At 35.4% G+C, this 21,373-nt stretch overlaps 1 protein-coding gene across 2 annotated transcripts in view; it reads right to left on the reverse strand.

The window, feature by feature from the left end:
• AGPS (alkylglycerone phosphate synthase) overlaps positions 1 to 21,373 on the reverse strand; it is a 175,811-nt gene that overhangs the window by 16,703 nt on the left and 137,735 nt on the right. For both annotated transcript variants that reach the window (XM_011991846.1, XM_011991847.1), the window contains exons 16-19: positions 20,744 to 20,805; positions 14,964 to 15,053; positions 7,179 to 7,278; positions 4,740 to 4,797 (exon numbers count right to left, since the gene is read on the reverse strand). In XM_011991846.1, coding sequence (XP_011847236.1) covers positions 4,740 to 4,797; positions 7,179 to 7,278; positions 14,964 to 15,053; positions 20,744 to 20,805 — 310 coding nt within the window. The remainder of the gene's footprint in view (positions 1 to 4,739; positions 4,798 to 7,178; positions 7,279 to 14,963; positions 15,054 to 20,743; positions 20,806 to 21,373) is intronic.

Raw genomic sequence — 21,373 nt, forward strand, 5'->3', positions numbered from 1 at the left:
CCACAATGAGATACCATCTCACACCAGTTAGAATGGCAATCATTAAAAAGTCAGGAAACAACAGGTGCTGGAGAGGATGTGGAGAAACAGGAACACTTTTACACTGTTGGTGGGATTGTAAACTAGTTCAACCATTAAGGAAAACATGATAAGGAGTTTTCATTTTGTTCTGAATGTGAGAAGAAACCACTGATGTTTTTAACAGATTAATCAAGCAGCAAGAGAAATGAGAATACAGGAGCAGAGTGGAAGAAAGACCAGTTAGGAGGCTACTGTAGAAAATAGTGATGGAACTAGTGTAGTGGTGTAGAGGTGATATCTTTTGGTATCTGGGAGTTATCAGCATATAGATGGTCTTCTAAATTATGAAACTGAGATAATCACCAAATAAATGAGTGAGCATAGAGAAATGAAGGTCTGAGGGCTGAGCCCTGGAAGACTCCAATATTCAGCAATTTAGAAGAGAAAAAACTAGAAAAGGGAAAGCATCTTCATTCTATCAGCATACCTAAAGTATGTTTTGTATTCAGACTTATCAAGTTTCTTTTTCTAAGCACTAGAGAAAACCAGGTAGTTCAGAGTCTGTTTCCATGCAGTCATATTTTGACCACATAGAAAATAAAAATACAAGAAATAGGATAACCCTAAAAGATTTCTATTTAAATGAGGTAAAACCTCTAAATAAATTAATATGCCATCAAACCTTGCTAGATTCAACTTCAAGCCAATAATTTCTAAAAATAAATCATTTCACCAAATTGGGAGTCTTCAATTAAAGAAGGCCTATAAACCTAGAGCCTGAAAAATGCACATAACTTATACACATAACTTTAATGCAACATGATATGACCACCATTTGTTTTATTACCTGATACTGTTGACATGTTAGGAACCTACAATCAGGAAGTATAAAAGCAACCAGAAAGTAAATTTGACTTATGGAAAAGAACTGAGAAAACAATAGAAATATCTATGATGAGGAAATTAAAATTTTAATTCACTTCTGTTCATCTGTTTCATCTAAAGCAGGGCAAGTAATTAACTCAATGTCAACATTAAAGAAACAGATTTTATATTTTAAAAGAAAAATAGTAATATATAATATTTATTTTCCTTTTATTGATTTATTGAGACAGGGACTTGCTCTGTCACCCAGGCTGGAGTGCAATGATGCAATCACGGCTCACTGCAACCTCAGCCTCTCAGGGTCAAGCAATCCTCCTACCTCAGCCTCCTGAGTAGCTGGGATTACAGGTACACGCTACCATGCCCAGCTAAGTTTTGTACTTTTTGTGGAGATGGGGTCTTGCTATGTTGCCCAAACTGGTCTCGAACTCCTGAGCTTAAGCAATCCACCTGCCTCAGCCTCCCAAAGTGCTGGGATTACAGGTGTAAGCCCCCGCACCCAACCCATAAACATTTTAAAAAATTAATTACATGTCTCTTCTCAAAGCCTGTCATTTTCAGTCTTTTTAGATTTTACTAATTCCAGACATTTTAGGCTCTTATTTAAGAGGACAAGGATACTGAGGCAGGAAGACTTGCATTCAAATTCAAATTCTGGCACTAACAGTTATTACTGATTTTTGGGTCAGTTACTTTATATTCAGCACCTTAGCATCTTCATGTGAAAGAGAGGAATAATATCTATTCCACTGCATTAAGCAGAATTAAAGGAGGTTAAGTATGCAGAACACCTAGGCAAATATTTACAGCTTTATAAATGTTAGTTATTTTCCTTTATTCTATCCCCTTTCTCTTCACTGTTTCAGCATCTATAGCATTTACATGTTTATTAAAGTCATCTTTTGAATGCTTTTCAAAGAAAAGGGCATACTCTTACCTTAAAGTAGCAATAATATAATCCCATCAGTTTTCATCAGTAGCTTTTGAAATGGTATAATATTTTATTCTACTGGACTATAAGGCACTTCACGGGAAAGACTGCCATTCTTTGAAACCATATTGCCTAGTAGATGGGTAATACTTATAATATGGAAAACGGATTATACAACATTAAAAGGTATTAAGCATACTTTGTATCAAAAAATATGACAAGCACTTTGGGAGGCCGAGACGGGCGGATCATCTGAGGTCAGGAATACGAGATCAGCCTGGCCAACATGGTAAAATCCCGTCTCTACTAAAAATACAAGAATTCTTGTATTTTTACATGGTGGTACATGCCTGTAATCCCAGCTACTAGGGAGGCTGAGGCATAGTTGCAGTGAGCCGAGATGGCACCACTGCACTCCAGCCTGGGCAATAAAGTGAGACTCGGTATCAAAAAAAAAAAAAAAAAAAAAGAGAAGAAGCTATTTACATTATTTGCTTTGTGATCAATAATTGAATAAACATGATCTTATAAATTAACATTTTCTAACTATTTGTTAATTAACTTTTATTTCTGTGAATTGATTACTATAATGGAGTATTACCATAGCTCTCACAAATGAAATCCAGGTTTCAAATAGATTTGCACTAGAGTTGTTTAATTCTATTATTTTAAATTTGTGCATATTTCCTTTTTTCTGTAATGACAGCTTTATGAATACATTATTTCAAGTATGTTTGCACAGACTCTGTTAGAGCCTACCAAGAAGCTCTCAGTGTCTGGGGTATATCTAAATAAGTAAAATCAGCAGTTCTGCGAAATTACACTTTCTGCATCTTAAAAACAGACACTATTATTGGAGGCACCTGAATTTCCTCATAGACTCTAAAGAAGCAGAGTCACTGGCCGAGGAAAAAACTGTTGGTTTGGTTTTCCTCTATAATGCATGCAGTCATTTGGTCATTTCCAACTTCTAGAGAATTTCTGACACTGTATAAAGATTGGGTAAACTGAGAACAACATCTCACAATTAAGGAAACAGCTCATCTAACAAACAACTACCTAAGGACAATTAAGCCTCTAGTTCCCTTGTTACATATATGATTTAGCTGCTCTCACGCTCTTGCAGAATCACTTCTCCCCCATCATTTACCATTATAAACACAGAAACCACATTTCTTCATTTTAAAAGAGAAAAATACACTGTTGGCTGCTGACACATACCAAAGGGCAAATTTGTTGGCTACGGTGGAAAAATTTTAATTTTTCTTCAAGCAAGTAATTATGGCTAAATCATTTTGCTTCCTCTCTCCCATGTAATCAATTTAGACAAAGAACAAATGAATAATTCATGATATATTTACATATATTTTAAAGTTCCTTGCATATTAATACAGTGTCATTTTGAAACAGAATAAAAACTATTTAAAATAATGTATATAGCTTTCTGAAAATTTTAAAGGAAGATGCTAAAACCTAAGTATCTTTAAGTAACTCCTCATTCAAATTTCCAAAATTAGGTTTGGACTTTTAGAGTAATTGGAAGCTTTTAATTCCACTTGAGAGGTTTCTCATATTCATTTCCCTCCCCTTTTCCATTTTTGTTATGCTAGCACTCATGAGAACCATCATCAAATGAAAGGATAATAAATAGAAAAAGGAGAGAAGAGCATATTATCTTCAATGCTATTGGCTAAGTTAAAAATTTATTTGTGGGGGTTAAGAGAAAAGTATAGCAAAAGATTAAACTGACACAATGATGTTGGGAGCTATTTTATTCATCAACATGAGCAATCTTTTCCAGACCTGGCTGTAAGAATATTATATGGACACACACCTTCCACAGTCCACTCCTTTTCCAACAGAATTCTTTCATTCATTCTGCATCAATCTATGGAGGGCTGACTGGGGCTAAGCACTCTTCTAGGTGCTACCACATAGCAACAAACAAATCAAAAATTCCTGTCCTCATGGATTCTCACTTTTCAGTAGGAAGAGAAAATTTTAAAAAGTACAAATAGATAGCATATTAGATAATAATAAGTGCTATGAATGAAAATTAAACGGGGAAAAAAAGGATATAAGGAGTCAAGAGCAGTTGAATTTTTAAATTAGGTGGTTATTCTTATTGTGTTTCCTAAAAGCTATTTAAAAATCTACACATTTCTATTTTCCTAGGCATCAAATTATATTGAGGGATATATTAAGAACAAATTTCTATTCTATAGAACAAGTGGATAACCTCAAAAATTACCATTTTAATAACTGAATAGCCATTGTTTAAGTTTTAAAGGGTCGCCTCATTATTTTCATAAGCATGCTAGTAACAAAGATAGACATATTGGTAATAATTTTTGTTGGTGACGTGATAAATTCTGACAACACTTGATACTTACCAAAATGACCACCAAGTAATAACAAGACAGCATTAAAACCTTGAAAAAAGATTTTTCTCATATCCTGTCTTGATTAATCTGCTGAGCTTTGGGCGGGCAGAACAAACAGCTCTTCAATATATTGTAAAACTGATGACCAGCTACATTCCAATAGTGGCTGAAAAACATTTATGTAGGTTTTCTTCCCCATCATCCTTTAAAAACGTTTGCTCTAATGGTCAAGTACCTCCCAGGCAAGCTGCGCTATTCTCTGATTACATGAGGTCCCTGAGACCTCAGAAGGTTGGCTGGGCTCCATTTCTATGCAGGCTTGTTAAAGTAAGCTTCTCGTGGCTACTACCGCAACCTAACTACCTACCTCAGTAAACAGCTATTTCAAAGACATAGAAACTTTAAAGAAATCTCAAGTACTCTCATATTATTCATATCATGTCTCTCCCTAGCATTTTACTGAACTGAATATTTTTTAAAGTAAGAATATTAGAAATTCTACTCCCAAAAAAGAATACCTCCATGGTGATGTGACAGGCTCCCTCCATTAGCAAGGATTTCTTCTCTAGCAGCTGCCTGTATTTGGAAACAACACAACAAATTGTTGCTACTTAGATTTCATTTTGCAGTGAAAGAAAAAGACCCCAATCCCAAAGGAGGCACGTTTCCTGGGTTAAATAATAAACTAGAAGCCTAACTTTCCTCTCTTTTGGTCAAATGTGTTTAAAAAGCAATTAAATAAGTAGCCTAGCTTTGTAAGATTTTTTCTAGTGAATAGTCACAATCTCTATAAAGATCATTTTGAGATTCTAGGAAAAAAAGACAAAATGACCATTCAGCACACTAAGTTGTTAATAATACTAATAAATGCAAAGTTGTAAATGTACAGTCAGGTTCTACTTAGTAATGAACATCTCATTATACCAACAAAGTGACTAACATTTACTGACCGCCTCCTATAAGTGTACCAGAAAAGTTCCAAGTAATTTGCCTGCAGTATCTCATTTATTTTCACTATAGCTTTATGAAATAACTACAATTACTCCCATTTTGCAGATAAAATAAGGCTTAGATAGGTTAAATTATTTGCTTAATATCATATAGTGGGCATCAGAATTATAATAAAGCTATTAGAGTCTTTATTAAACCTATTAGAAATCAACCACAAATGCCTTTATGGAGAACACTTCTTAGGTCAATGACTTGGGATAAATTACTTGTCAGTCTTATGGATACCTAAGAGTGAAAAGAAAAACCTCGTTTTATCCTAATATGTAACATCCTAACCAAGCTCTTTATAGAGCACACAGGTAAGAAAAGATAAACACTTGTAACAAAATACAGAATGACTACAGAGCAGTGTAAAAAAGGATGACAGAAACCAGAATTGCCTTCAGTTCCTAATGATTCGTGAATATATAAATGCCTACGAGGTAAAATATCTGTAGTACCTTGGGCCTCTCAGAATTACTCAGGTGTGTATGTATAAACCATCAGGAATTAGGCAGGGTAGGAGAGGGCCCACGTGGGACAGACGGACCACATCCCACTGCAAAGTAATCGATAAGAACCCTCGGCTGGGTGTGGTGGCACATGCCTGTAATCCCAGCACTTTGGGAGGCCAAGGTGGGTGGATCACTTGAGGTCAGGAGTTTGAGACCAGCCTGGCCAACATGGTGAAACCCCATCTCTACTAAAAATACAAAAAATTAGCCCGGCATGGTGGTGCATGCACGCCTGTAAGTAATCCCAGCTACTCAGGAGGCTGAGACAGGAGAATCGCTTAAATCTGGGAGGCAGAGGTTGCAGTGAGCCGAGATCATGCCACTGCACTCCAGCCTGGGCAACAGAGTGAGACTTCATCGCCAAAAAACCCTCATTACTGAGGGTTTTCCGAATGAATCCTACATATGCCATCTCCTGCTCTAAGAATTTATATCCTCTAACAAATTACTTTAAATAAAGCAATAGCTACTTGAGATCAGTAGCACTTACAGAGACCAGCAGTTTGGACTGAGAAAGTAGGAACAATTTCACTCTGTGGTACTGTACAGAAGAGACATTTGGATAGCCAGAGGGCAAACACTGAAGCAGTGAAAGGCTAAAGTGACGAAAAAGTACTCAGACTTTTGGGAATGATTAATATTATTCTGATTGGGGTGATGGTTTCACAGGTGTATACATATGTCAAAACTGTACACACTGTATACAGCTTACTGTATTTGAATTGTACTTCAAAAAAGCTGCTAAAAAAAAAAAAGGAGGCATAGGAGGAAGCCAACCAAACCTTTTCTATACTTTCAGTCTAAAAGTGTGCTACTGAAATTTGCTTTAGCAGGTGTGTAATGCAGTTAAAACAGTAGGACACCTGAGTTTTTAAGAAACCTCAGCTTCCTACAGGATCCTCCACACTCTAGTCTGTTTAACTCTAGGCATACTCATAATGAGAAATATTGGCTGTAAAGAGAAAGCTTTATAAAAATAAACAGTTTGACACTCTTTAAGAAAGTAATAGAAACTGCTAGCTAATGAACCCAAAGCACCCACTTACAGCTGTAGCATATAAAAAAATTACAAATCTAGAATGACATTACAACAACACAGACCAAAGGCATTGCTGACTTCAACCACCACCACCATGTGGAAATGAGTGCACTGTGAAAGTGATCTAGGATTCCTATATAGTCATACGAATTCCTAATTGTTATTTAATTTAATCAGCTATCATGTATTGTAACAACCAAAGAATCACAGACTAGGTGTACAGTACATTAATTTTAGACTCACAATTCAGTACACAAGTCAGGGAAACAAATATGCTTTTCATTTCTAAGGGCTAACAGCTAAGCAAACCATGTGTGATTAAAGAGACTCAAATTAAAACTCATAAATTGACAGTAAAATTTATTGAAATTAATCAATAGCTGTAAAAGCTATATGCAGGTATGCAAAATTACCTCAGTTTGTTCAAACACGGTCAGTGGGTCACTAATTCCCCTGTAGTTAAAGGCAAAATAGAAGTAGATACATGCACCTGCATCGTAAGTCTGCGTCACCCTAAAAAACAAACAAAATCCCCAAAGGGGCTTTAAGTTAAGTCAAATCAGATTTAACATCTAGAAACTTAAAGGCAAGACGACCCAAATGATTAGTTTAAGACATAATCTCAGTTTCTTCCCAGCCTCCTACTCCATGGAAGGAATACACATTGGCTTGCTTTAGAGTTGTCTGCCAAAACAAGTGAACTGAGGATGCAGTGCAAAACAAGAATTTTACCCTCATTGAAGTACCAATTTAGTCAATATTATAGGTACACATTCAATCTTTCTCATGTCTGTCCCATGTTACTAAAGCTTCTATTGGGAAATAACCCAAAAACTTTTACACATTGTATCAGCATTTTATGATGAAGTGCCATTTTCACTGATTTTATTATGTTACCTAGAAGTAATGAGAACTATCAGCAGCATGTGTGAAAACCATATATATAGTCAGGTAAGTATGAGTATTCATTGTTTTAAATTGCATAATCAAAATAACATTTAACAAAATTACTTAAAAACATACATATCCTGACAATAAAAGTAACACTAACTTTTTCTCTTTCTGCTATTTAACAAATTTTATGCACAATTAAGTTCTTTATGTGACTGGTATAAGACAAAATTTGAGGCACTTCCATACTACAAATAGCACAACTCCATTACTTTTCAGAGTGCGTTTTCCTGCCAAAGGACCACACAATGAGGTCCATATGTGCAAGTGAAAACTATATTTTGTACTGCCACAGTAAACAGATATGATGTAAAACATCTGCCCCTTGAAAAAGGCAAAATTAGACTCAAAACAAGAAACTTGGTTCCTTTCACTGGCTCCATCACTGCTGAGGATAGAACATGAAATGCATAGAATACATATGGACATGCAAACACTGACTAAAATTGATTTTCATTCTTTTAAAAATCTATATTGATAAAGTATGGGCAAATTATAATCTCTTCAAAGTACATTAAGTCCTCTTGTCAGAGGCGTGTGAACCAGAGTAACTGCATCTTAAACAGGAGCTGGGTAAAATGAGGCTGAAACCTACCTACTGGGCTGCATTCCGAGACGGTTAAGCCATTCTAAGTCACAGGATGAGATAGGAAGTCAGCACAAGATACAGGTCATAAAGACTTTGCTGATAAAACAGGTTGCAGTAAAGAAGCCAGTTAAATCCCACCAAAACCAAGATAGCCAGGAAAGTGACCTCTGGTCATCCTCACTGCTATACCTACACTCCCACCAGTGCCATGTCAGTTTACAAATGCCATGGCAACATCAGGAAGTTACCCTGTATGGTCTAAAAAGGGGAGGCATCACCCCTTGTTTAGCATATCATCAAGAAACAACCATAAAAATGGGCAATCAGCAGCCCTCAGTGCTGCTCTGTCTATGGAGTAGCCATTCCTTTATTCCTTTACTTTCTTAATAAACTTGTTTTCACTTTGCACTGTGGACTTGCCCTGAATTCTTTCTTGTATGAGATCCAAGAACCTTCTCTTGAGGTGTGGATCATCCTGGGACCCCTTTCCTGTCACACTCTGGCAACAATACTATGAACTCATCATTTGTTTGGATTCTTCTGGCTCAACAGACTTAAAGATTCTGGGTAGAAAAAAAGCACATCACTGCAGTTGAGACCAAAACAAGGACACTGTTCAGTTCTGGCTATAACTTTAAAAATAAATGACAACAGAATAAATATCATTAATATTTTTTTTCTACACAGATAATTTAAATGCACTAGAAGAAACTCTTCTAAGCTCTATATAGCCAAAATATGACATAGTCCAATTCATAGAGAATGACAAACAAGATTGAAGAACGCTGAGAGAACATAAAGACAGACACCATCAATTAGCTTATGCAGCTTAAAAATCAGTCTATACAAAGAATAAGAAAATTGGGATAGGTCAGATTGGGAAAAGTGTTCTACAAAGGCATACCTAAATGCAGACTGACAAAAAACCATAAGATTGTTCTAGGTAAAACAAAAGGCAATAATTACTAAGGTATAGGAGAAATCAACCAGGAGATAACAAATGAGAGTAAAAAAAGCTAGACATCCATGAGTAGAAGAACCAGATGGATAAAAAGATTAAGGGAACAAAGCAGGAAAAATGAGCTGAAAATAATCACAACTCTGACATCATTGGGAATAAGAAAAACCAAAGAACTTGAGGAAGACACCAAGCTCAAAGGAGCAATGGCTGTGAAAGCTTGAGGAGACGTACCTTCACTCAGCACCAGCTCTACAGAACACAGATCCTCTGTGGCACACAGACCTGCTTTTCTCTCTCCCTAGGCCTCATATCTTCTCACATGCTACTCACCTTGCCTCAATCACTGATTCTTCCTAAGTATGTGTGCCCATTTTCTTCCTCTTCAAAAACCTACTTTCCCAGGTCGAAAGGACACAGAAGCCAACTTAAAAGAACTCCCAATAGCCACACTGGGAAAATCTGAGCAACAAAGTGAATAATGATAATAATGGCTGCATTCCAGAGAATAAAATGTCTATGAGTCCCTACTGATAGACTGATATATAGACAGATAGATAGTGGCAAGGGGTGGGGGGCGGGCAGAAAAGGAGAGGAGAGGAAAGCTCTTCTTTACAGTGAATTGCAGCTGATAAATGTAAAATGAATGATTAAAATAGAAAATCACCATTTGCAAGTATCACAGTAATAACTGTTGTAATCAAGAATCAACAGTGGGATATTGATGTGATTAGGAGATGCTATAAGAAACAGGCTATTTGCATAGTCTCAAAGTTTCTCCCCATAAGGTTTATTTTTTTTTAATTTTTTTATTTTTTTGACACATAATTTCACTTGTGTTGCCCAGGCTGGAGTGTAGTGGCACAATCTCGGCTCACTGTAACCTCCACCTCCTGGGTTCAAGTGATTCTCCTGCCTCAGACTCCTGAATTGCTGGGATTACAGGCACCTGCCACCATGCCCACCTAATTTTTTTGTATTTTTAGTAGAGACAGGGTTTCATCATGTTAGCCAGGCTGGTCTCTAACTCCTGACCTCAAGTGATCCACCCACCTCAGCTTCCCAAAAGTGCTGGTATTACAGGCGTGAGCTGTGCCCAGCCATAAGATGTTTTTTAAATACAATGGGAAAAAACAGTAATTGTAGAGTGGAGAAACCTGGCAGGTACCACCCTAACCAAGTAGTCTAAGTTAATGTCACCAATAATGAGACTTAACAATATCATGTTTCTTCTGATATGATCTACCATGAAGAGCACTTTACTGTTACTTCTGTAGTAATCTTGCCAAAATGTGTAACTTAAATTTGATCACAAGAAAACACCAGACAAACCCAAACTGAGAGATGTTTTACAAGATAACTGGCCAGTATTCTTCAAATGTATGAAGGTTATGAAAGATAAAGATATCAGTGGGACAAATGATAAAGAAAGGTTTGTGAGTTAGGTAATCATATTGAAACAACACTAATTTTTTGGTTTTGATAATCATAGTAAAATTACATGAGATATTAGCACTTGAGGAAGATGAGTAAAAGGTTCACGGGAACTATTTGTACAATACTATTTTTTTTTTAAGTCTAGTTACACCTCCCCCAAAATTAGAAATTTAGAAGCAATGTAAATGTTTCTCCAATTGGCCCATCTCCATCAAGAGGGATTTTTTTTTTTTAAATAAGTATACTGCACTTAAAGTCAGTCTCTAAACAGACCAGATGAAATGTGGTGATCAGTTAAGTTTTCCAAACTCCCTTAAAGTTAAAAGAAATAAGTATGAGATATAATTAAAAACTAAGAAATGGGAGAAATGTCCAAATACCAAATATGATCAGACTGAGTCCAATATAGCCTCTTCACTAAGTTTACATTAATAATTAGTAAGCATTTGGAAAACAAATAGGATGATTGCACCAAATGCAGTGACACAGCCTTAAAATATTGTCTGTGACTCAATATTTATACATGTTGAATGTGTATATACAAAAGATATCAAGAATGTTAGATTATTAAATCATATATAAAATACATATCTGAGCTTTCAAAATGCAATTAGGAAAGCATTTAAAAGGGAGGTAAGGTAATCATAGTCAAATCTCCATATCAATTTACAGAGGTTCCCACAAAGAATTTAATTTAACAGAAGGAGCAAATGTAGAGGAAATACTCTTTTTACTACACAATACAAATAGAATCTAATCTACAATTTTAATCGCCTTTTAGGCCAAATGTTAGGTGCCTCAGAACAGAAGAAATGAACTGTTTAACAATGCTACTGTCAATTTGCCAGCTGTGTTTCTCTTCTAGTGTTAATTCATCCTCATAAAAAAAAGATCCTTTGAATATTTACATTTTAACTACCAGATACACAAAGTTTAAGAAACAACGGAGAACCATTTTAACTACAAGGGCACTATCATTAGGAATAACCTAATTCAAATAAAGTGTGAAGGATAAATGAATGAAACCAATTTGTAGAAATTAGTAAAATATATATCACTCATAAGGGAATCACTAACATTCATAAATAGATGTAACTAAACATTAATAGCGCATTATCATCTTTCAACATATCCAGGATCTATATATTACACAGTTCAGTTTTCAGTAGATGAACAGATTACTGAAGTCATAACAAAGCTTGATGGGCCTGATTGATTAGTATCTCAAACAAGTCCAAATAATGAAAAATACCTTTTGGAACACCTTAATTTGGGTCCATTTCAGAAAGTGACTTAGATCTAACACCTTTTACAACAGACCAACTCTATCATTTAAGACACTTAAACACTAACCTCTTCCAAAATCATCTGGACAAGTAATAGTGTGGTTGTCAAAGTCACTACAATATTCTTTAATTAAAAAAAATTTTGGGGCTCTATACTTTTTGGAGTACTTTATTTGTATTAGACTCAATGACTAGCAATTACTTCCCATATAACTTCTTCAGAAAAGTTTGGACTGGAATTTCTATTCCAATGTACAAAGTACATTTTAATGGACAAAAATGAAATAAATGAACTCAATAAATGTACCCTACACCTAAGTTATTTTTCTTAGGATCCTTGATTTTAAATAGATCCATAATTATTTTTAAATAACTTTGGAACAGCTTTGTAAAATGTTATTTCAACTTTGATTTTAGATATAGGGGGTCTATGTGCATGTTTGTTACCTAGGAATATTGCGTGATGCTGAGGTTTGGAGTATGGATCCTATCACCCAGGTAGCAAGCATAGCACCTGATAAAAAACTGGTTTAAAAAATACATCTCACATATTCAACATAGAATAATCTCCTTAGCCACTACTACGCACGTCAAATCAATCTAAACTGAAATCAAATTCCAATTAAATGTTAGTTTAATCAAGTATGAGCCATAAGAACTACAAAAGTCTTATTTACCAAAGCCATTCAAGTAACTAGGCTTTGCATATTCTAACTGGTTTTATAAGATGGTCACAGAAACCAAACATATCAGCTTTTATAGGAAAACCATTCTTTTTTTTTTATTTTTTTTTTACTATTGTACTTTAAGTTCTAGGGTACATGTGGATAACATGCAGGTTTGTTACATATGTATACTTGTGCCACGTTGGCGTGCTGCACTCATCAACTCGTCAGCACCCATCAACTCGTCATTTACATCAGGTATAACTCCCAATGCAATCCCTCCCCCCTCCCTCCTCCCCGTGATAGGCCCCGGTGTGTGATGTTCCCCTTCCCGAGTCCAAGTGATCTCATTGTTCAGTTCCCACCTATGAGTGAGAACATGCGGTGTTTGGTTTTCTGTCCTTGCGATAGTTTGCTAAACCATCATTCTCAGGAAAACCATTCTTAAAACACAGCTACTTAATAAAAATGACATATGGCCAATTCAGTCTAAATAAACTAATTCTACTGGTCAACAATACAGAATGAATATAGGCCTTATGAATACATTCTGAAGAACCTAGATTTAAGTGTAATTACAGAATGTGCCCTAAGGCAGAATATTTTACTTCCTAATCATTTTCCATAGGTAGCGGTTTATCACAATAGTTTCATAATGTTACAGCAGGGGTGGGGTTCTTAAGAGATGTTGAACAGGAACTGGGGACAGAAGGAAGAAGGGGGAAGGGTAAAATCTATTAAGTTACCATTTGACAAAACAAAGGAATAAAAATTTCTCAACTACACAAGAATAGATTTGATTACCTAAAATGTTTCAAAATCTAATGGTAACAAATAGCTTTTGGATGATTATGTCTGATTTGTTTTCAGGATAACAATAAAAGAGAGCTGACTGTCTGCTAAAAGACTGGACTATCAAGAGAAAAATGAAGCATCAGTTTGAGTTGACAATACAAACATAAAAATTTTTTTCTTAGATTTTAAGGACTTTAAGATAAAAGGTGTATTGTTAAAGATACCCCAAAATTTAAAATAAACTAAAAGTAACATGACATTCTTACACCCACTATGTCAACATTAGCTTAATCCCATTGTAAGCTTTTTACTACAGAGAACAAGACCTCTCTTTGCCCTTCCTTCAGATATCTCGAATGCCCAGCAAATAATCTCTAAAATCTACTTCTTCAGCTTTTATAATCTCTGATCCTATCCTCAGTGTACCTGTTTAAAATATGTTAATACACAGATGACTAGGTACTTTCTGCAAGGCTTGTTAAACCTGGACAGTCTCTCCCACACAGAAGCAGAAACGACTACTTTAAGGAGATCCGTTTGATTGAAATGAACATTTAAGGTGTACGGAAGATGCTTTCCTTAGATCTCATGTTAGAATTTTACTTTCTTACCGTGCAGAAGCACAATTTAGCAAATTCTAAAGGGTATCTCTTCCCAATGGGAACAATAAGGAAAACTAAGAAACACAACACTAGTACTAGGAAAGTACAAGATAAGACAATGGAAAAGACAAAGAAAAGACAAAAACAAAAACACACACACACACAAAATTAGCAGTTTAAAGAATACAGAAATATTTCTAGTCTTGGAAAACAAATATATGCAAATTATCATGCTACAAGGAGCAAGTAAGCTTAATAATTGAATGCCTTAATGAGGACTTGTCATTGGAAAGGAAAGGCAAATATACAAATTTTCCTTACTAATACTAGCATGGATTATCTACCTCAAGCTTAATGTAATTATGTCACAACAATACTACAGCATTTATATAGCTCTTCAGAACCTAACAGTTTTTTCATATGCTTTCTCATTTCATTTTCACAACAGTCCCATCGAGAAATGGCATTACCACTATTTTACTGATAATATTAGAGTTTGAAGAGATTAAATTACCAGTAAACAACAAAACACTGCCTTCACTCTTCAGCGTCATGTTGAGTATGTATATAATTTATAATTTCTTGACTATATAATTTATAGTTTCAGTGAGTAGAGTAGTCCTCTTCTTTTTCCAGGAGTCCAGACACCTGGCTCTTCACTGCCATGCCATCCAGATGGCGGGGAATGCTTACTCACAGAAGGGTATCCTACTCCTAAAAGGCTCAGGACTGCTGTAAAATTCCAGTGGCACAATCCTAACAAGGTGGTAAGTGAATGTTAGGAAAGCTGGCCAAATGTAACAGACTGAAGCTTTTTCTCAGCTGGAAAATTATATTTCCCCCACTGATTAAAAAACAAAACAAAACATTTTTTTTTTCAGAATATGAAATATAAGAACAATTTTTAAAACTTACCTGCATGTAGAAAAAGGAGCAAACTGTACACCCTTCTCTTTGCATTCCCTTGTTATTCTTTCTTTTACATTTCTACAGAGATCTACCACTCTAAAAAAAGATAAATGAATACAATATTAAGTTTTCAAGTGAAAACTACACAAATGCTAATAAATATTGGTTAATCTGGCATCATTCAAGTCTGACATTTTCTTAGCTAAAGCTTTCTTAGTTGTTCTTTCAAGAATGGAAAAGAGCCCTGATCCCTCAACTTGAGCCCTCCATTCCTAACTTTAAAAAGAGGAAAGTTTTTTCTTTTTTTGACTTAAGGAAAACAGAAAGTCACAAGAACATACTCAAGTCTCCTGAATGCAGTTTCCTACATTTAGGAAAGCCTGACATCAAAATCAATTTAATTATAAGATTTTAAGAGCTTTAAAAAAAGCTATAAAGAAGATGTTAATGAAAATTCAATTCTAGGTTATATGAATACCAATCTTTACCCATGTCTAAGAAGTTTTCCTTAATTTAGAAATAACTCAGGCTGGGTACAGTGGCTCAGAACTGCTATCCCAGCACTTTGGGAAGCTGAGGCCGGAGGACTGCTTGAGCCCAGGAGTTTGAGACTGGCCTGGGCAACAGTGAGATCCTATCTCTACAAAATATTTACAAATTACCCAGGCATGGTGGCACACACCTGTAGTCCCAGCTAGTCAGGAGGCTGAGGTGGGAGAATCACTGGAGCCCAGGAGGGCAGGACTACAGTGAGCCATGGTTGTGCCACTGCACTCCAGTCTGGGTAACAGAATAAGACTCTGTCTCAAATAAAATAATACTACTACTACTACTAATAATAATAATTCAATTAATAATCATGATGTTACTAGCCTAGGCAATATAGTGAGACCTTGTCTCTACTAAAAATCAAAAAACTTAGTTGGGCAAAGTGGCACATGCCTGTAGTACCAGCTACTTGGGAGGCTGAGGCAGGAGGACTGCTTGAGCCTGGGAGGTTGAGGTTGCAGTGAGCCAACATCACACTACTGCACTCCAGCCTGGGCAACAGAGCAAGGCAGTCTTTCAAAGGAAATTATAATCATGATGTTATATCAAATGTTCGATAGTTTATTCTCAAACTGAAATCCAATTTGACACAGATCTATTGAAGACAAACTGTGAAAGATCTATTGAATACAAACTGTGTAAAGTATTAATGTGCTATGCTGGACTATTTGTTATTAAAAGTCCCATTTTATTCCCCAATAAATATCCTGGCCACATAATGACACTGATTCTGTGTCTTAAACCTTGATTTGTTTAGCATCATGAGACCTGAAATACCAGAAAAACTCAAAAGGTTGGCTTATCTCTAGTCTCACGACACAGACTTGACTGTATGAGAACCAATTTGATAAAAAAGTAGCATTTAAACAGATCATACTTTTTAAAATAAAGTTATCCATATTGCCAATAAGAACAAACAGTATATGATTAAAATATAAACACAAAAAGGGCTTTAGTGTCTTCTTAGCATGTCAAATTTTTTATTTTTATGAATATAGAATCTGCAAATTTTATAAATTCTAATTTTATAAAACAATGTTCTTAAGTTAAATTCTTTAATTTATGAGAGTTGCAGGTATACATGATTTATCAATGTTATCTATGCATCACTTATGCAGAGAGGTACAGAATGGCAAGGATGCACGTTTGAAAAAATATCTCATAAAACATTTAGATGACCGATATTTAATATGTCTTTATTTTGAATATATACCTTATAAAACAAATCTTTAAATATAAATAAAATCTATTAAGCTTTAACATTTATAAGAGTTAACGAATATTACAAAATTTATAAAAGTAGTAAGTTCTTTTTTTTTTGGAATAAGTTCTTTATGTTGGCTCTAGAAAATGAAATTTAAGTGCTACAGCTAAGTAGTCTAAAAAAAACTAAGAATACAATCATCTGCTGTAACAGTCCTTTGCAAGTTATGCCACTGTGTGAACTGCATTTCAGTTTAAATGCACTTAAATGTATCCAATCATCTCAAATACAACAGTAAACAGGAAAATATTAAGAGCTCCTTATATCTAAACCCTCATTGATAGATGAATAAAGAAAAGAAGATGGAGAAAGGACTGGACTGAACAGTTATAACCCGCAATGGGACACTTCCAGTAAATAATTTTTAGGGAAAGGTTTCTGAAAGTGTTCGCTTACAGAACTTGATCAAAGGCAAACACAGTCCACTTGGATCAATCCTTTTATAGGACAGAAACATAACTGCATACTTTCAAATTCTAACTTATTAGCAAATTTAACACTTGACCATTTCATCCCGGAAAAAAACTTCCCTGGGGCTTTTTTATATCATTGGAATAATATCTACATCCTCTAGATGTAGATATTATTATTATTATACCTATTATTATTATGTCTACATCCTCTAGATATTATTATTCAATACACTTTGCTACCTTTTGTGGTTCAAGACCAGCCTAGGCAACAAATGAGACCTCATCTCTACAAACAAAACAAGTTAGCCAGGCACGGTGATGTGTACCTGGGATCCTAGCTAGCTAGGAGGCCAAGATGGGAGAATTGCTTGAGCCCAGGTAGTTAAGGCTGCAGTGAGCCGTGATAGTGTCACTGCACTCTGGCCTGGGTGACAGAGGGAGACCCCATCTCAAAAAAAAAAACAAACATTTTTTTAGAAATCTCCAACCCTTAAGATACCTATTTTCATAGACTGTAATCTCAAGTTATTCCCAAGCTCATTCATAAGAATCTATGAAGAATATTCATTGAGAACCTAATAGGTGCGGCCATTGTGGTAGGGATGGGATGGAACACAACAGGATGGGACACTTAGGAATACACAAAAACTAGTATGACCAATAATCCCTTAAGTGGACTATATATGAAAAAGCCAATAATCTAATAATGTGTGAAAGTTAAAGACCCTGATCCCATGGGCTACTGCAAACATGGCCTCTAGCTAAAGGTTTGAAAGAAAAAGAAAATTGCTAAATGGTTGTCAACAAGTAAATTTTACATAAAAATGTAGTTGCCTTCTATTAATATTATTTATTAAAACAAGCTGAAGAAATTGTTTTAAAGGTAAACAAATGTGTAACTGCATAAAACAGAAATTATCAGTGTGTCAATTAAATAAATATGCAAGTATATATAAAGAATAGATAAAGAGAAATAAAAAAAATTGCACACTATTAGCTTCCACAGTTGGAAGAATAAAAAAACAAGATGTCAATCATCAGTACTAACTGATGACAAGGAAATTCATTAACTCTTAAGAGGTAGCATTGCGGCCGGGCGCAGTGGCTCAAGCCTGTAATCCCATCACTTTGGGAGGCCGAGACGGGCGGATCACGAGGTCAGGAGATCGAGACCATCCTGGCTAACCCGGTGAAACCCCGTCTCTACTAAAAAATACAAAAAACTAGCCGGGCGAGGTGGCGGGCGCCTGTAGTCCCAGCTACTCGGGAGGCTGAGCCAGGAGAATGGCGTAAACCCAGGAGGCAGAGCTTGCAGTGAGCTGAGATCCGGCCACTGCACGCCAGCCTGGGCGACAGAGCGAGACTCCATCTCAAAAAAAAAAAAAAAAAAAAGAGGTAGCATTGCACTCCCTCACTGTCCCAGTGCTATGGACTGAATGTTTGCGTCCCTCTCAAAATTCATATATTGAAATCCGAAGCCCCAGTTAGATGGTATTAGAAGGTGAGGGCTTTGGGTGGTCATTAGGTTATGAGGGTGGAGCTGCATGAATGGGATTAGTGCTTTATAAAAAGATATGAGAGGGCTTGTTTTCTCTCTCTCTCTGCTTTTCTCCAGGTGAAGATATTAAGAAGATGGCCATCTATAAAACCAGGAAGAAGGCCTTCAACAAAACCCCAACCATGTTAACATCCTGATCTCAGACTCCAAACCTCCAGAACTGTAAGAAATAATTGTTTCTTGTCTAAGAACATTCAAGCTACCCAGTCTAAGGTGCTCTGTTTAGCAAGCCAAACTGGCTAAGATACCCAAGGAGAGGAATTAAACACTAAAATGGTCTTAGATGCATTAAAAGGCTTTCCCTCAACTTTTCAAGTCCCTTGTATAGTGTTGTATTTGCAGGGACGGGTTGTTTCGGGGTTTCTTTTGGTTTTTCCTGCCAGGTAGATAGAACTGACATAGAGAAAGGGCTGGAGAAAGATTCTGTTTGCGTAAACTAGTCCTGTGGAAAAAACCAAGCTCCATTAGAACGTCTGCCTTACTGGTTTCCCCAGGGAAGGAAAAATATGTTTCCACCCTTTTTTCTAAGTGTTTGTCTTTAGTTTTGATTTTGGAAAAATGTTAAGCATTTATTTTTAGTTAAAAATAAAAACGAATTTCATACTAAAAAAATTAATAAATTAATTTTTTAAAAAAGGTCTTTGAGACCACTATGAATAGCTGCCAAACTATTTCTACTACTCAAAGGCTAATGACTTGATACTTTTTTTTATTCAAAGGATTTATTCCCCTTGTTAAAATTTAGCATCAACATTTGTGAATAACATTTCAACCTGAGAAAGCTGATTTAAAAAAAAAATTGTGAATGACAGAGTGATAGTATAATATAAACGGGGTTACTAGCTAACAACGCATGGAATATGAACACCAATGTACTAACTCAGTAGATAGTGACTGCATGTAGAAAAGTAAAAAGTTTTCTGGCGGAAAAAAGAGAGATTGGAAGAAACCAAAATATTAAGATATGGAACCTAAGAAGTAGATTCACAGGGATTTGTTATGTCCTATACACTTCATTGCAGATTTAAAGTGTTTTATCAGTTTTATAAAGAAAAGTAAAATATCAGTATGCTAGAAACAAATAAAAATATACAAGTTGAATATCCTGCAAAATCCAAAATGTGAAATGCTCCCAAATCCTAAAGTTTTTGAATACCAACATGATGATCAAAAGAAATGCTCCAGTGATTTCTAGTGAAATTTCCAGGGATGGAATGCTCAACTGGTAAATATATAATACAAATATCCTGAAATCTCAAACACTTCTGGTCCCAAGCATTCTGAATAAGGGATTGTATAGACAATCTCTTTGAGAATTTTTTTTTATTACTGAGTGAGTTATAATAAAACTCGCAGGTCTATTAATAAACCATTTCACATTCCCTAATCAGTTTTTATTAATTCACTAACCAATACTGTATGTATGTATTTCCAGTAAAGAAACCCTTCTAAAATCTATTTCCATTTATCTTATTTGGGTCATTTCCTAAAATATGCTCCAGTATCAACATTTTGCTTAAATTTAAAAGTAGAAATTGTACGTAATTTCCTGAACTAAATTTCCTTTATAAATCACTTAAATTCCCATTCTTACACATACAAATATCAAAAACTAAATAATATTATGAAGGACAGTTAACTAGTTTTGTACTTTGGGAGGAGTTTTTTGAGAATACTTAAGCAATATTAATCACTTAAGAATTTAAGTCAAAGCTAGGTATAACCTAGTAACACAGAGCATTCAATAACATTCTTCAAAATGTAAACTTCAACAATACCTTCGTTCTTTGGATCACAAATTTTCTTCAACTCCCTCCACCCAGTAAAACACTTGAAAATATTGCATTCTGATGAATACATTAATTTAAATAAAAGTAGCTGCCTTGTCTCAATGTTTCTTCATAAAATGTTTTACACTTACATATTCACACACAAAGAAACATTACTTCAAGCAATTCATATCGCATATTTGAATAATATCAGGCATTTTATTGTATTTTACCTGTCCCAAGGAGCAGAGGTCTCAAAAGATTCTCCTAATACATAGTATTCCAAAGCCAAGTCCTATTAAGACACAAACAGAAAAATCAAGAAACTACAACAGATGCAGAAGAATCAATAACACTGTTAGTCTTTCATATTCATTGTTAGTATCACATGCTTCTAATTTAACATCATCTGCTCTGTCCTCTCCACCTCATAAGAGTACTGAAAAGTTGTCCCTGGAGTGAGATGCAGCCTCGATAACTAAAGGAACCTTAGCTGTCCTATTCTCCTCTGTATCCTTGGCACCAGGCAGAGTGCCTGACTCAGGGTAAGAACTCAAATTTATTTCTTTAGTGAATGGAGTTTCTATCCAGGAACAGTCTATGTACATGCAGAGAATACTGACAGAATAGAATTTTAGTGGCATAAATAGTAAATCAACCAATAACGAAAATTAGTCAAGATCAAAGGAGCAGGAAGATCAAGAAGTGGGGGACGGCAGGGAAGGTATTTAGAAGGAGGGGATTTTTTTTCTTAAAATCAACTTCTCTTTAAAAACAAATTTAGAAAATATAGTAATATAGTGCATCTATCTGAAGTGACAGAATACATCAAACATCTGGAGGCACTTCTACTAGGAAAATAT

This window comes from Mandrillus leucophaeus, unplaced genomic scaffold, assembly GCF_000951045.1.
Source record: "Mandrillus leucophaeus isolate KB7577 unplaced genomic scaffold, Mleu.le_1.0 Scaffold40, whole genome shotgun sequence".
Taxonomy (NCBI): Eukaryota; Metazoa; Chordata; class Mammalia; order Primates; family Cercopithecidae; genus Mandrillus; species Mandrillus leucophaeus.